The sequence below is a fragment of the Scyliorhinus canicula genome, chromosome 2 (assembly GCF_902713615.1).
Source record: "Scyliorhinus canicula chromosome 2, sScyCan1.1, whole genome shotgun sequence".
Classification (NCBI taxonomy): Eukaryota; Metazoa; Chordata; class Chondrichthyes; order Carcharhiniformes; family Scyliorhinidae; genus Scyliorhinus; species Scyliorhinus canicula.
The window spans coordinates 12,844,315-12,859,599 of NC_052147.1; the positions used below are offsets into that span (position 1 = coordinate 12,844,315).

The 15,285-nt window shown below is 49.7% G+C and overlaps 1 protein-coding gene across 1 annotated transcript in view; it reads right to left on the reverse strand.

The window, feature by feature from the left end:
• nrxn3a (neurexin 3a) overlaps positions 1-15,285 on the reverse strand; it is a 1,956,983-nt gene that overhangs the window by 1,431,624 nt on the left and 510,074 nt on the right. Inside the window, exon 6 of the mRNA XM_038773738.1 lies at positions 12,700-12,861. Coding sequence (XP_038629666.1) covers positions 12,700-12,861 — 162 coding nt within the window. The remainder of the gene's footprint in view (positions 1-12,699; positions 12,862-15,285) is intronic.

Consider the following 15,285-nt stretch of genomic DNA (forward strand, 5'->3'; position numbering starts at 1 on the left):
GAAGAGAACCCCCCTACCGCGCATGCGCCGGTGGTGACGTCAGCGGCCGCTGATGCACTGGCACATGCACGAACCGGCGAAGGCCTTTCGGCCAGCCCCGACGCCGGGGGGGCGGGCGTCAAAGGCCGTTGCCGCTGGATTTCCGCACCTTTGGGGAGGCCCGACGCCGGAGTGGTTGGCGCCACTCCGCTACGCCGGGAACCCCCCCCGCCCCGCTGGGTAGGGGAGAATCCCGGCCCAGATCTCCAAGGCGAGGAAGTTAGATCCCAACAACTTGGGTATAGGATGGGAGTGCATACTGGAGTGAGACTAGCTGCCAGACCGCACGAGGCTTAGCGAGCTGGGTGGATCCTGGAAGAGGGATGACAACCCGACTGGTAGATCTTGGATCTTGTCACTCTGTCACCTCCTCCTCAGATATTGTGCTCTGTTCTTCTACAGGGGCCTTAAAAATATCATAGTTGTCATGATATGCAGCCGTGCACATAATGAGATACAGACAGGCAGCTAATGAGCACAGAGAACAGGGCATAACCAATCAGCAGGCAGAACACTTGGGGGTGGTTCCCACTATAAAAAGCACGAGGCACTCACTCTGTAGATGTCCCCAGTGGAAAGAGGAGGAGTGTGAGTCCAGTGTATATATCACGTAACGCACACAGCACGTGGCTAAGAGCTAGTCTGGTTCAGTCAGACAGAGAAATCTTAGGTTAATATAGGTTAGCAGAGAGTCAAACTCACAGAGAACTGTGCGACAGGTTCAATAAATCAAATTGAACTAACTTCAAGGTCTGGAGTTTATGTCAGTCATAGCTGTAACCAGCTGCAGCCCGTGTTATCTCAGTGTGCATAACACGACAATAGTTGGTGATAAATCCAACATTGATAAATCCCAATCCTACAGTGGGAAATCTTTTGCCCAGAGAATGGTTGGAATACTGAATTGATGAACATACAGAGAGGTTGAGGCAAATTGAATGCATTTGAAGGACAACTGGCTGAAGGTGTGAGGGAGAAAGGAATAGAAGGACAGGGTTAGATGAAGACAGGTGGTAAAAGGCCCATGTGGAGAATAAACACTCGCATGGAACCCCTGTGCCAAATGGCCTGTTTCTGAGCTGCATGCTCAACGTAATTCAATGTAATTCTCCATAAAATGCTGTAATAACAATAGCCAGAGAATAATCCTCATGAGTCTTCCTGCCTGTATTTCAGTAAACATTTATGTTCTCCTTTCTCTCACATTCTCATCTAATTTTCTGTTGCCTCAACCAGCTAGTGAGTTCCACATGCTAACCTCGCTCTGGGTCAAGCTGATTTCTCTTAATTTCTCGATGGATTTTATTCCTGGCCATCCCGCATTTGCGGCCGCCAATTTGGGATTCTCAGCTTCGGGGAACCATTTTCTCCCGACAGTGCAGAAGAAGGCCATTCGGCCCATCGAGTCTGCACCAAGTCGCTGAAAGAGCACCCTACCTAGGCTCATTCCACTGCCCTATCCCTGTTGCCCCAGTAGCCCCAGCTAACCTGCACATCTTTGGACTGTGGGAGGAAGCTGGAGCACCCGGAGGAAACTCACCCAGACACGGGGGGGTGCGTGCAAACTCCTCACAGTCACCCGAGGCCAGAATTTAACCCGGGTCCCTGGCGCTGTGAGGCAGCAGTGCTAACCACCTTGCCACCATCTACCCTGTCATAATTTCAGAAATCCCGATTAGGTCACCCCTGAATCTTCTCATTTCTATCTCGCCAACATGTTTAATCTTTCCTGAAAGCTGTAATCTCTTAATCGCGGTATCATCTCTAAAAATTACTTCTGCACCTTTTGCACTGCGTGCAGACGAGACCTGTGCAAGGTGCAGCCTGACCGGGATAATATACCACAGGTTGCTAAGAGACGAAAGGAGGATTTGGCAGGGGCAATGACCATAATTTTCTCATATTTTCACGATAGAGATGTGGCAGGTTAGCAGAGGAGTGGAAGACGGCTAACATTGCCTTGTTGTTTAAGAAGGGAGACAGGAATAGGCTGAATCGTGGCAGGCCAGCCAGCCACGCGTCCGTGGTAGGAACATTCTTGGAGAAGGTTCTGAGGGGCAGCATTCGGAAAGGCACGGATTGATCAGGGACAGTAGCTGTGGGTTTGTTCAGGAAGGGTCGTATCTGATTAACCGGAATAAATTGTTTGAGGAGGTGACAAGGAGGGTCAATGAATCAACATGGATTTCAACAAGGTCCGACAGAGCGTACAGAAACGTAAAATCACAAGGGAGCCAAGAAAAAGGGCGGGATTTAGCGGCCGCAAATCCCGTCATGGCCATTAAATCTCACGAGCAGCCAAAAATGGGATCTGCGCCGGCACGATTTCCAGTGGAGCTGGCCAATTTTACTTATTACAGCGCTGGAGGAGCCCAAATTCCATTAGCAACGGGCGGCTGCACCCAGGGAAGATGGTGCGGAAGGAGACAGGGGGCCGCTGGGCAGGCTCAGGGGCCCGGAGGTCGCACCAGCCGTGTAGGGGTAACAAAGGCACAGGAGACCCAGAGTGCGCAGGGCCCGCGTGCCACACATGGAGCTGTCGGACAACATGTTCTGTAGAAGACTCGGCCTCACCAGGGAAACTGTGAGGTATCTGTGCCACATCCTTGCCGACCCGGTGCCATGTGGCGGCGGAGGCCACACGCTCCCTGTGGCCGTAAAGGTCAGCCCTGAACCTTTCTGCCATGGGGTCATTCCAGGGCTCCACAAGTGACCTGTGTGGCACATCCCAGGCATCCGCCCAAAAGTGCATCCGTGAGGTGACAGATGCCCTCTATGCCAGGGCTTTGGACTTGATACATCTGGACCTGGACCAGGCCCGGCAGGGCCCGGCAGGGTGAAAGTGCTACGGGCTTCGGCAACATAGGTGAGGGCGACTGCCTGCACCCATGTCGCTCTTCGCAGCCCTTGGCATCAGGCCCCATCCCCATTTAGGCTTGTAATAACCCCCAAAGGCCCACGGGGATACCCTGATTGATCTATCCATGGGGCGCGTGGAGTATGAACTTCCCCGTGAGTTAGTGGACGGAGAACTCCCTCCAGCTGGGGTTCGTAAGAACTCAGTGTAAGGGCCGGCCCGGACTTAGACTGTTCCCAACGGGACTGTCCTCTATAAATATACTTGCTACCCTGGGCACTGTTTTTGTGAACATACATTAAATAACGTTCACCTTACCTCTTGGCTTCCTGGGTCTTAATAGCGCTGTTGTTAAAATGGTGGCCTTAAACTTGGTTTCTGGCATGTATTCAACCCTGCTTACCCAGGAGGGTGGGTTAAAAGAGAAGACAGCAGGACGAGAATGAGATATCAGTGGGTATGGGGGAACATTAATTTCTCGCCTGCCCAGTTTCCAGTAAACGGGTAGGGTTAACATTGACACGACCTAACATTTTGACTCCCAGTTCGCAGCTCAGAACGTCACCTGTTTGAATCATACATTGAAAATTCACACATGAGCCGATTCCCTGACCAGCTAAATTAATCAGGGGTAAACGGTGCGCGGCGCACGCCCGATTCTCTGATCGGACCCTCCCACCGTGCGAGACTCCCCATCGGGAAGAGAAATCAGCAGTTCACACCGACGGAATAAAGTGTTGTTTTGTTTTTTTACTTTAATTCACTTCTGTTGTCGCGCCCTTCTATTTAATTGACTTTCCTGGAGCTGCAGTGAACCGCTTCAGGTGAGGGAGGGCTGAAACCGTTCCGCCAACAGGTTAGCGGTGATGTGACTCAGCTTCTGTGATCGGCCTACTCGGGCTGCATGGGAAACGTGATCACTTGGGAAATGATACCCAAAGCCTGTGCCTCAAATCATGCATCAGGCCTTGAATGAACGTTTTGACAAAGATCTACACTTGTTTGGTCAGGTTTTAATTTAACTTCTTTGTTGCCTTTGTCACCCGGTAATGAATAATAAGAATCCTTCACAATAGGTAAGTCAACGAGCTTGTTCCGCAAATCACACTCAAACCCTGCCTTATTGCTGCTGCGCTTTTTGTTTTGAGAATTTCACACCACGTACGATGCAATCTTCCCTCTCCATAAGTACCAGTGCAGCAAGTACTTAGGATTCGGCATGGAAGGATGGAGGAAGCAGCTTCATGGCGACTTTTTACTCGGCCTTTGCATCAACGTGACACTGTTTTCTTCATAGAACCACAGAATTCCGACCGTGCATTCAGCCCATCGGGTTTGCACCCACCCCCTGAAAGAGCATCCCCCACTCCACCATAGCCCCAGCTGGCCTGCATACCTTTGGACACTGAGGGCAATTTATCATGGCCAATCCACCTAACCTGAGCATCTTTGGACTGTGGGAGGAAACCGGAGCACCCGGAGGAAACCCACGCCGACACGGGGAGGACGTGCAGACTCCGCACAGACAGTGACCAAAGGCCAGAATTGAATCCGGGTCCATGGAGCTGTGAGGCATCTGAGTAAACGCAGTCAGCTGAAGTTGTGTAACTAACAGTGGGTAACGTTGGGTGGAAACAAGGACATAGGTGATGGCCTCACCAGTTTGTGAAAGAAGTGTTCAACTCCGCTGTGTCTGTAGCCACGCAGGAGTAACCTCCATCACCCTCCCCCCACATCGCACATCGGTACCGAAGCACTGGGGCACTTAGCAAAATTTGAACGGACGCACACTGCAAATTTGACCTATTTTGGTTTGGACGATCTGTAACTGCATGGAAGGAACAGGAGCGGGATGGCAGTAAACAAAAAAGGAGAACTTGAAAGAAGTTGAGCTAAAAGTGGCACAAAACACAAACATGTCTCTCCACCCGCATACCACCGCCCTCCCCCCCCCCCACACCACCCCCCTCGCTGCAACTTTCCAGAAACAGCACGTATATATTTAAGTTGGTTCATAGTCCTTAAACCTGGGGTTTGATCTGCGCAGCCATCCTGAGCATGTAGTCACACAAGTTGGATGCCACTGCGAAGCTGCCAGGTTATTATTACCCACATGACGAGGGTAGCACGGTGGCGCAGTGGGCTAGCCCTGCTGCCTCGCGGCGCCGAGGTCCCAGGTTCGATCCCGGCCCTGGGTCACTGTCCGTGTGGAGTTTGCACATTCTTCCCGTGTTTGCATGGGTGTCACCCCCACAACCCAAAGATGTGCAGGGTAGGGGGATTGGCCAAGCTCAATTGCCCCTCCATTGAAAAAAATTAATTGGGTACACTAAATTTATAAAAAAGAATAAAAATAAACGATTACCCACATGGCAGATAGCACCAGGCGAGCCTGGGGTGGGTCAGCTAGCTGCAGTGGTTGTTACATTGGGAGCACGAAGAGTCTTCGCTGGTGTGAGAGGCACAGACTGCAGACGCGGTGTGTCAGCCTCCGTGACAGTTAGCGGGGCTGTTTCGGGTACCTGAAACAGACGATGCCGGTTCCTGACATATGTGGCGCCATCCGAGGAGACCATTTAGCCGTTAGGTTAGGGGGGGGCATGGCTGTTCACGACAACCAGTTTGTCGTAACCCTGTGTGGTTCGAGGGCAGCACGGTGGCGCAGTGGTTAGCATTGCTGCCTCATGGCACTGAGGTCGCAGGTTCGATCCCGGCTCTGGGTCACTGTCCGTGTGGAGTTTGCACATTCTCCCAGTGTCTGCGTGGGTTTCGCCCCCACAACCCAAAAGATGTGCAGGGTAGGTGGATTGGTCAGGCTAAATTGCCCCTTAGTTGGAAAAAATGAATTGGGTACTCTAAATTTATTTTTTAAAATCCCTGTTTGGTTTGCATTCTGACCGTCTGGCCTGGACGCAAGGTCCGGACTGTGCGGGCATGGCGATCAGAGCAGCCCTTCTCTCTTTGCCATCGTTACAGCAGAGCTTCCTTCACGTTGGGTTCCACTTCAGGCTGCAGCAGGGTTTTGACACCAGGGATCATGGTGCTGGTGCACCCGGAGAACATTCCCTGTGCTGGTGAGGGCCGAGCTAGCCTTTGGCAAGTTGTGCAGACTAAGCGATGGAGCACAAAAGTCGGAGTTGTCCTGGAAGCATTTTTCAAGGAGGTGCTTTGCCAAACACATTGCACGCTCTGCTCTGCATGCTCTGCCAAAGCCAAGATTGTGGATAAAGGAGGGGCTGCTTGTAACATGTTCAAAGTCCCGTGTACGAAAAGTCCTCGGAATCCCTCTACACAAACTGCCTGACGGTGTCTGTGACATTATCGGAAATGTACAGATAACAATGGGTTAATGTAATGATGTAGCTAACCACTAGATGGGGCTAGTTACAGAAGCATATAAAGCAGTGACTCCCAGATCTCTGGGAGAGAGCTCGAGAGAGAGAGCAGTGATAGAGAGTTCAGTACAGTATTAGATGGAATGTTCAGACTCGTGTAGTTGAGTACAGATTGTAGATTAGATTATTGTTTACTTTCGCAGTAAGTGGTCGAACTCAATTTAAGTAGTGTAAATAATAGATTATCATAGAATTTGCAGTGCAGAAGGAGGCCACTCGGCCCATCGAGTCTGCACCGGCTCTTGGAAAGAGCACCCTACCCAAGGTCAACACCTCCACCCTATCCACATAACCCAGTAACCCCACCCAACACTAAGGGCAATTTTGGACACTAAGGGCAATTTATCATGGCCAATCCACCTAACCTGCACATCCTTTGGACTGTGGGAGGAAACCGGAGCACCCGGAGGAAACCCACACACACACAGGGAGGATGAGCAGACTCCGCACAGACAGTGACCCAAGCCGGAATCGAACCTGGGATCCTGGAGCTGTGAAGCGATTGTGCTATCCACAATGCTACCGTGCTGCCCTGTCCACAATGCTACCGTGCAGCCCTGTCCACAATGATACCGTGCTGCTTTATTGATGAACATAGTTTTTTGTGGTCTTTGAGAACACTACAACATCCATCCTGAGAACAAGAATCACAAAGAACACCACAGTGTCCAGCATTATCCACTGTGGAAAGTCATGCATGGCAAAGTGTCTCTTCAGCTTCTCGGCTACTGCAGCGCTGTTCATGTCAGATAAGCAATCAACTGCAAACCACCCTGGATCAGCAAGGACCAGATGCTTTTTCCCATTCCAGTTAAATACATCTGCTGCAGTGAGTAATCAAGGAAGGTCTAAGATCTTATGACGGTTCAGTGGTTCTTGATTTGGTGTATCTCAGCTCATAGCACAGTGCACACCTGGGTACCTCCCTCTCTATGTTGCCATACCTTGATGGCCAGCACATAGCTTCCTTTGCCCTTGTTGCTTCAACCACCCCATCGCCCCCGGTGCCATGGGTGGAGCTGATTGGTGCAGCAATTCTGAAGAGGGTGAGGGATGACGAAATTCAGTCCATCTTCCACTGCAAACTCCTCCCTGATGGCATAAAGAGTGCAGAGCTTTTGAGGAACCTCTTTTACCGTAGAGGATATCCCTTCACAATGAAGCCGCCGAGTTGCTTGCTTGTATGGCCAATTTGCAGGGCAGCTTTGAGTTAATCGCTTTTAACTTGTGACAATAAAAGGTTATTATTATTATTATCATTATTATTATTATTATTAATCTGTTCTCCGCGATTGGCTGGTCACAATGTCGATGCCCTACTCATGCTCGGAGTGTTTACTGGTGGGTAGACGAGCCCGGGAAAGGGCAGCTGCCAAGTCCAGTTCCTTACCCTGCTTGCACACCACACTGAGGTTGTGTCACTGACCTTGACCATCATCCTCTGCAGGTGGGTAGATGCCTAACGGAGGAGCTTCTTGAGGATGGTGCTGAGCGGCTGGTGATCAGCGTCAATGGTGCCAGGACGGCCGTAAACAAAGTCGTGAAATTTCTGTTGATTACCGGAGTGGACATCTTCCAAAGGTCCATGGAACAGCTCTTTTCAGGGAAACTTTGTGAAATCATCGTTGATGCCATCCTAATTTTGGGGACAACCAGTCTGCAACTGGTCCTCGACAGAATCAGAATCAGAGACATGCCGCGGAATGCTCCGTTCCTGAGACTAAGTGTTTGAGCCGGGGCAGGATTCGTGGACTTCCACACCAGCAAAGCTGCCGGCGCACCTGGACTGAGTCAGCGACCGTGGAGGGGCTAGCAGCGGCGCCACGTGGAACACAATCGATTTCAATGAAAAACAGGATTTTCCGGATCCGTGATTGACACTCGGGAGGCTGATAAGCTGCAGCTGCTTATACACATTACAATCGCCACACACTCGTCCCAGTCAATGTGATCGCACTGGTCGTGGTGGAGCGTGCCCATTCCGCTGATGGGTCGGCTGGGACCAGAGGGCACCACGGGGGGGGGGGGGGGGGGGGGGGGGGGGGGGGGGGGGGGGGGGGGGGGTTGGCCTGGGGGGGGCACCCCTCTGGCCCGTGGCCCAAAGTTCACAATGGTCTGTCAGCAGCGTGCGCAGCTACATGGCCGCCTTGTCGGCTACGGGAATAATGTTCCGTGCCCACCCGCCCCCGATCACGCAGCCCACCTCCTAGCCACGACCCCCCCCCCCCCCCCCCCGCTACTGCCCGTGGCCCTGGCAGAAGCCCCCCAGCCAGCGGTATGACTGTCAGCAAACTATGGCGATGTTGGAAACTTTCCGCACCCCCTCTCTCTCCCTCAGCAGTCATGGCGCCTGTTTCACAATGTTTGAAACTCGCCGCCGGGAATTCGCCCCAATGGAGGCAGAGAATCGCGGAGGCCCCAAGAATACCAGGTCAGGCCCGCTAATGATCTGTCAACGCTGTTTACTGTATGTGCATTCTGGAACACATTGACGTCGCTGTCGAGGCACCGGAGAATTGCGATTTGGTGTGGAACCGGCACCTGCCACGATTTCGCCGTCAGAACTGATTCTCCGCCCAATCGCATTCCCTGATTCTGGTGTCAGCTGACGGGGAATCCCGCCCCTTCTCTTTTGGCTTCACACCATCAGCAGTCAGCTGGTGTGCCCCTGACTCTGAGTTTACATTTAGGGTTGAGCTTCAACTGCCTGGTCCTGATTCTGTTGACGATCAAACACAGACGTTCATCATGTTCCTCCAGTGTGAGTCCCCAAATGAGGTTATATTCAACGCTGATTTCACAAGGTTACCTTGAAAAGAGCTGTTCCATGGGCCTTCGGGAGACCTCACTGCCAACAGAAATACCATCAGGAACCTGTATCTGCCTCCTGCAGACATGAACGTGGTCAGCGTCAAAGATTCTTCATCAAGCGGGATTTGCCAAAATGTGCATTCTGCATCCAGGATGTTGGAAACCTTGACGTTGGCCATGTCGGCTGGGACCTGTTCAAATGTCTTCATTGGATGGGGAGATCTCAGAAGTGCTCTGTTAATGTGGACTGGGTGGATACAGATCCTGACTGTGCCATCGTTCTTCACTGCAGCTAGCGTCGCGGAGACTCACTCCGCCGCTTCATGAATGGGAGCCATCACACCCAGACTTATCATTCTGGCCAGTTCGCCCATTGCCTTCTGTTGCATGGCAAGGCATACTCTTCTTGGAGCACAGACAGTGGGTGGCACTGAATCTTCCAGCCTTATGTGATATATAACAGGCAGCTCCCCAATAATATCAGTCAAACAGGTCTCTGTATTCCAGCATCTCTGATGCTTGTGGCTATAAGGTGTGAACCTCCGACCCCAGGTGGATTAGTCCTAGTGCAGTGCTGTCATGGAGACCCAGCAGTGGGTTGACATCCTGGTTGACTATGTGGAATTGAAACTTGCCCTGCGGGCAGCCCAGGGTGACAGTGCCCCCTGTGCTTATGGTCTGTGCACCAAGTGCAACAAGGTTCACTTTGTTGGTAGAGTTGAGTGCAGAACAGGGCTTGATTTTCCTCCGCAGCAATGTTGACAACAATGTTGTCTTTCAGTTTGGCATTGTTGGGGGCCGTTTCAGTGATTAGGTCAACACCTTTGCAGTAGAATGCTTCCAGGGCCTCACAGTTTTGATCCATCTCCGGCATGCTGGGCTTCGGGGAGGAGGGGGCCGGCCGCAGGATGTCCTGTGACAGTAGCCGGTTTATATGGCTTTGATCTGCCACACTTGGCAAAATGTGGTAATACCTCTGTATATATATGTGTGTGCCTCTATTAGGGGATGTACAATAGTACCAGCTATTACAGGTTTGTCGGTAAGCCCCTGCATAGTTTGTCGGTAAACCCCTGCCGGCTAGCTCCGCCCACAGGAGCAGTATAAATATCCATGAGGTCTCCTGAGCTGCCATTTTACAGCTCCACTTGAAACACACCGTTTCGTGTTTCTGTGTGCAATTGTTAGCGCAACACAAAGTGATTCCGTTTACCAAGGTTGTTCCAGCGCTTGTTGAATACAAAGCACGTGTATCAATTATTTTTGGGTGCTGCAATTTGAACTGAAAAAGACTTCAGTTTCTCAGATGAATTCTTCAGTGCTGTTCATTCAACATGCAATTAATAGCAGATTCCCACATTACGTTTGCCACACACCACACGGTCTGGAACATCATCACCAGTGACAGCACCAAATTCACACCTTTTTTTCGCAGCATTTTCAGCGTTTCGATTCTGGTTAGTGGTACTGAAAGCGTGTCGATCCATGATGATTTTTTTTTTTTAAAAACAGGGGCTCCGATTTTGTTAAAATTCCTTTAGTAGTACCTCAGGGTCCACTCCCTCTTCCCAGCCCTGGAGCGTGAAGGATTCCACAGCCTCCGGGCCCGCCAGGATCGGCAACGTGCAGACGTGGACTTCCTGCGACTTTGTCAGACAGATCGGCTGAGTAGGACTTGCGCCATTCCTGCTCAAACTTTTACGAGTTGTCAGCGATACACCCACCAAAAGTAAGTGGGTCGATGTGCCGGAGCCCTTCTGCCATCTCAGCCAGCTCCTGGCGCCACGTGTGATTGTGTGGGAATGAGGACACAGATGATAGCTTCAACAGTTTATCACAGAAGCAATCGACTGCTCCTAAATGCCATGTCCGTGGCCATGCGTGAGTGACTTCCAGTGCCCTCTCCCACATTGCACATTACTCCTACTGCACAAGCCTTTTGGCAATATGGCAAATGATTGGACATTCTGAACAGTGTATGTCGCTTTCTTGTACATTAGCAGAACCTTTACCGACAAAACATGTGAACAATTGGCCACCAGTCTCCATCCTTCACCTTTTTTTCCTGGTACATTGGTGGCTGCATTGATGCCACCAACTGCTCTTACTTTGAACAGGGAACCTTTATTGACTTTGGCCCGGGTTTTCGTGCCCAAGTCGGGATCACAGGGGCGAGATTTTCCCAGCTCCGTGAACCCGGACTTCGACCTTTAAAAATCTCCCCCTGCAGGTGGAATCTTCAGTCAGTTCAGGGAGGGGGGAGTGGTGGGGGAGAGTGGCTCAAACAGAGTTGGGGCAGGTGACTCCAGAACGTTTCCAAGGCTGCCTGGTGCGGAGGCGAGCTGAGTGCACTATGTTTAAAGAAATAATACTAAAACAATAAACATCCCATCTGATCTCATCCCTCATCTCTCCCACATATGCCCCATGCTCAATCTTTGCCATCTTATGTGAACCCATGCTGCTGCACCCACCCTATAAGCCATCTTAGTGCCTCTCTACTGACCCATTTCCCCACAACCCCATGCCAACTTATTGCCAACTCATATCCCTATCACTCTTTGCACTTACCACTTCCATGCCAACTCATCTTGTGTCCCTGGACAGTTCTTTGACAGCTTTGACACTTCCTGGATAGCCTTGACAGCTGGATAGCTTCTCAACATTTCCTTGAGAGCTGGACAGTTCCCGGACAGCTGGATAGCTCTTTTACAGTGTGATAATGCCAATGAATTTGTGCATAAAAAGCGCATAATCGTGTTCACTTCTAACAAACACAACAGGTGCCTTAACTCTCCCAAAGGGTGCCTTGCCACTCCAAAGGGGTTCCCTGCTGTCCAGATGCATCCAGCAAGCTCAGGCCTTCTCTTACCTGTTCTAATCTGTACACTCCACATTCCACACACCTGGTCTTCCAAACTCCCACTTCAGTTGAGACAACTGGTGATTTAAATGTTCCAAGTTGCAATGAGCAGCACAATGATCCAGCCCATCATCCCTCTCCTCGTAACGTTGGCCCCTTATTCCTTTCACACAACCCACCCATTCCACCAATCCCCCCACACACCCCACAACCATTTAATACACTGTATGGAGAAGGTGGGGAAAGAAAATGTTACCAGAACTGCCAAGTTCATAACTATCAGTGCAGACAGAGTAGGATGAAGCTCTTTTCTCTTGAAAGGGGAAAGATGTGAGGCGGCCGAGATCTTTATAATGACGAAGGGGTTTGCTCTGGTAGATGTGGATGGATGTTTCCCGTTAGCTGAGGGAGATCGAACACTCGGGTCACAAATGTAAGATAGTCACCATTCATTCCTGCAAAGAATTAAGGGAAAACTCTTCATCCAGAGAGCGGAACTTTCCACCACATGGGGCGGGTAAGACCTACAACATGGGCGCGCTCCAGTGGAAGCTGGGCAGACACACGAGGGAGAGGGCACCAGGAGCGTACATTGTTCGGATTAAATGAGGTGGGGTGGGAGGAGGTTTATCTGTGGCGCATTAACGCCAGCCTATCTCTGTGCGGTAGGTTCAACGTAACACGTAATCAGCCAAGCCACAAGAATATAACAAATCGAAACCAACTGACCCTACCTCTCTGAGGCACCCCATGAAGTTGTTGCTGACGGGCGAACCAGGCAGGTCTGCAGTACTCGGACTCCCGCCCACGTAGAAGAAGTCATCGGATCCCAGCATGGTGTAGTCTTCTTGGGTGTAGCCTGTGGTCGTGAGGATGCCGTCCACCGAAATGGTGACCTAGACAAAGGATGCAACGAAGAAAAAAAAACGGCCAACGGTGACCTTTACACATTGTGCTGCCTGGCACCTGCCTGCGTTTTTTCTGGCGCTTATTTCAGGTTTGCGTTTTGAGCCTAACCCTCGAGTTGATACTCGGAAGTCCCATTTTCTGGTCTGTGTTTATACAGTAGCATAATTGCGGGAGGACATTCCTTCGTCTTGTTGCTGGTTCATCTGGCCACTAATCCATGAATGATTTCCATTGATTGGTTCCAAACTTTTGTTTTTTGTAAGGGGCAAGGGGGAGGCGACTGTGTCTCGTGTAATATCCAGGCGAGAAAATGGAACTATCTGCTTTTTTTTTATGCCAATTTATTCCTTCCAGATAAAATAAAACTTCAACTTGGGAGAATTGGAAAATCAATCCATAAAAAAAAATCTATGGTTTTTCTTTTCCAAGTTTTTTTTCAAAAAAAACCTTTCTTTTCCCGCTTTATCATCCGGTTTAACACTGACAAGCATGCATCAGGAGAGAGCTCTTACCGTCTAAGGCATAAACGCACGTGACATGAGTCAAAGCTCAACTATGAAAAAGTCACCAACTTCATCACTGTGAGCAGCTGCATCAACTCGTTCTTAAGAAAAAAAACTTTTTTAAAAAAACAAACAAAAAGAAAAAAAAAACAAAAGGGAAACCCAAAAGAAACCATGCACGTGTCAAAACGAGACACTCTCATGCAAAAAAAACTAAAGCCATGGATCACGAAGGTAAACTACAGCAGCATTGCTTCCACCTGCATGCAGATAAACACATGGGAGGGGGGATGTTGGAGGGGAGGTGGGGGGGCGGAGGGGTGTGGTGTGTATGTGATGGGGAAAGGAAGGTGTGCAGGGAAGAGAAGGTGGAGGAAAGTTAACAATAGACATGTTAGTGGAAATAGGTTAGAAGGCAAGATGTTGGATGGAGTTTGACAGTCTTGGTTTTTTTTTTCTTTTTGCAATCTTTTCTCTGGTCACACTGAAGATTGGATGTGGTCATGCCATGCAGCCATGTACAGAGAGAAACTGGCAGCGCCCATTCCTGGGATGTCTGAGCTGCTGCCAGTTCGCCAATAACCACTGCCAGGAGACGCAGAGGCCTTGCTCGTCCGGCTAAAGGCCCTACGATGGTCCGAACTAAGTATTTGGTAGAGTAAAGAGAGGGAGAGGGGGGGATGGGGAGAAAAAAAAAGGAAAGTCAAAGAAAATTGAAAAAAAAAACAAACAAGGCAAACCAGTAAGTGACGGGAAGAAGAAAAACGACAGGAAAGAGGAGAACAGAACAAGGTGAGTGAAGTAAGCAGTGAAATACCAACCCCATTTCCTCATTGTAATGGTGTCTACAATGAACAAAAAAAAAAGGGAGGGGGAAAGAGGGGAACACACGGCAAACCCAAAAAAAGAGACAATAAGAATGATATCTACCAGACAATGTAGTTTGTTTACCATAGCGTGTCCAATGCCTGAGTGCTTTGAGGAAAAGGGGAAGAAAGGAAATTAAAAATTGTGAACAGAACGATTGTTACTTAAAATAAAACATGATGATAATTAGGGTGTTAGTACATTAGTTGGTTAGGTAACGGTTAGTAAAATGACACATTCCATGAATGATTAGTGTTAGTTTTCTTATTAAAAGCGTGTCATCGACATGTAGAGAAGATGCAAACAAAGTTTACAGGGGACCAAAGCAGCCCAAAAAAAACGAGTAAAAAAAGGTTTCTCAACAGCTTTTTTTCTGTGCAATTATAACCGGTGACGCCTATTTTTTTTTCCAAATAAAGGGTCAGGAGGCCTCCTTTCATGAATCGCGTGGTCACCGTTGCCGCAAGCCAGACTTTATTTAACCTCAAAGTGGATCCTGAAGCTATTTTCTGCTCATTAGTGAGTCATCTTCAATATACACACACACACCACCTTATGAACCTAAGTGGCCAGGAGTTCTTTTGAAAAATGTCAAGACCTATTTTGTCACAATGTTTTCTCCAAGAGGATCAGCCTAGTTGTTTGAAAGCAAATGACAACCAACCCCCTCTTTCCTGACTGTACCGAGTATTTTTTTTTAAAGAGCTAACACAAAATCCAAACGTATTATTATTAGACAACAAAAAGAAAACAGAAGAATATCCTGCATTTAACACCAAAGAAACACAAGCACCGACTCTCCGTTACATTCAACAGCAGTGATAAGAAAAGGGCTCGACCCCCTTGAGGCGCTCCTGCAGCAGACGCACCAGAGCCGCCGGTCCTGGGACCTCTACGGGGTGAAGTTATCATTAATTCGGTCTTCCGAAGCCATCAAGAAAAGTCATGTGGCCCCTGACACGGGTGGCTGCTCAAGGAAGCAAAGGATGAGGTAAACGGGTCAACGCAAGGGCAAATCCACACACACAGACACACACACAT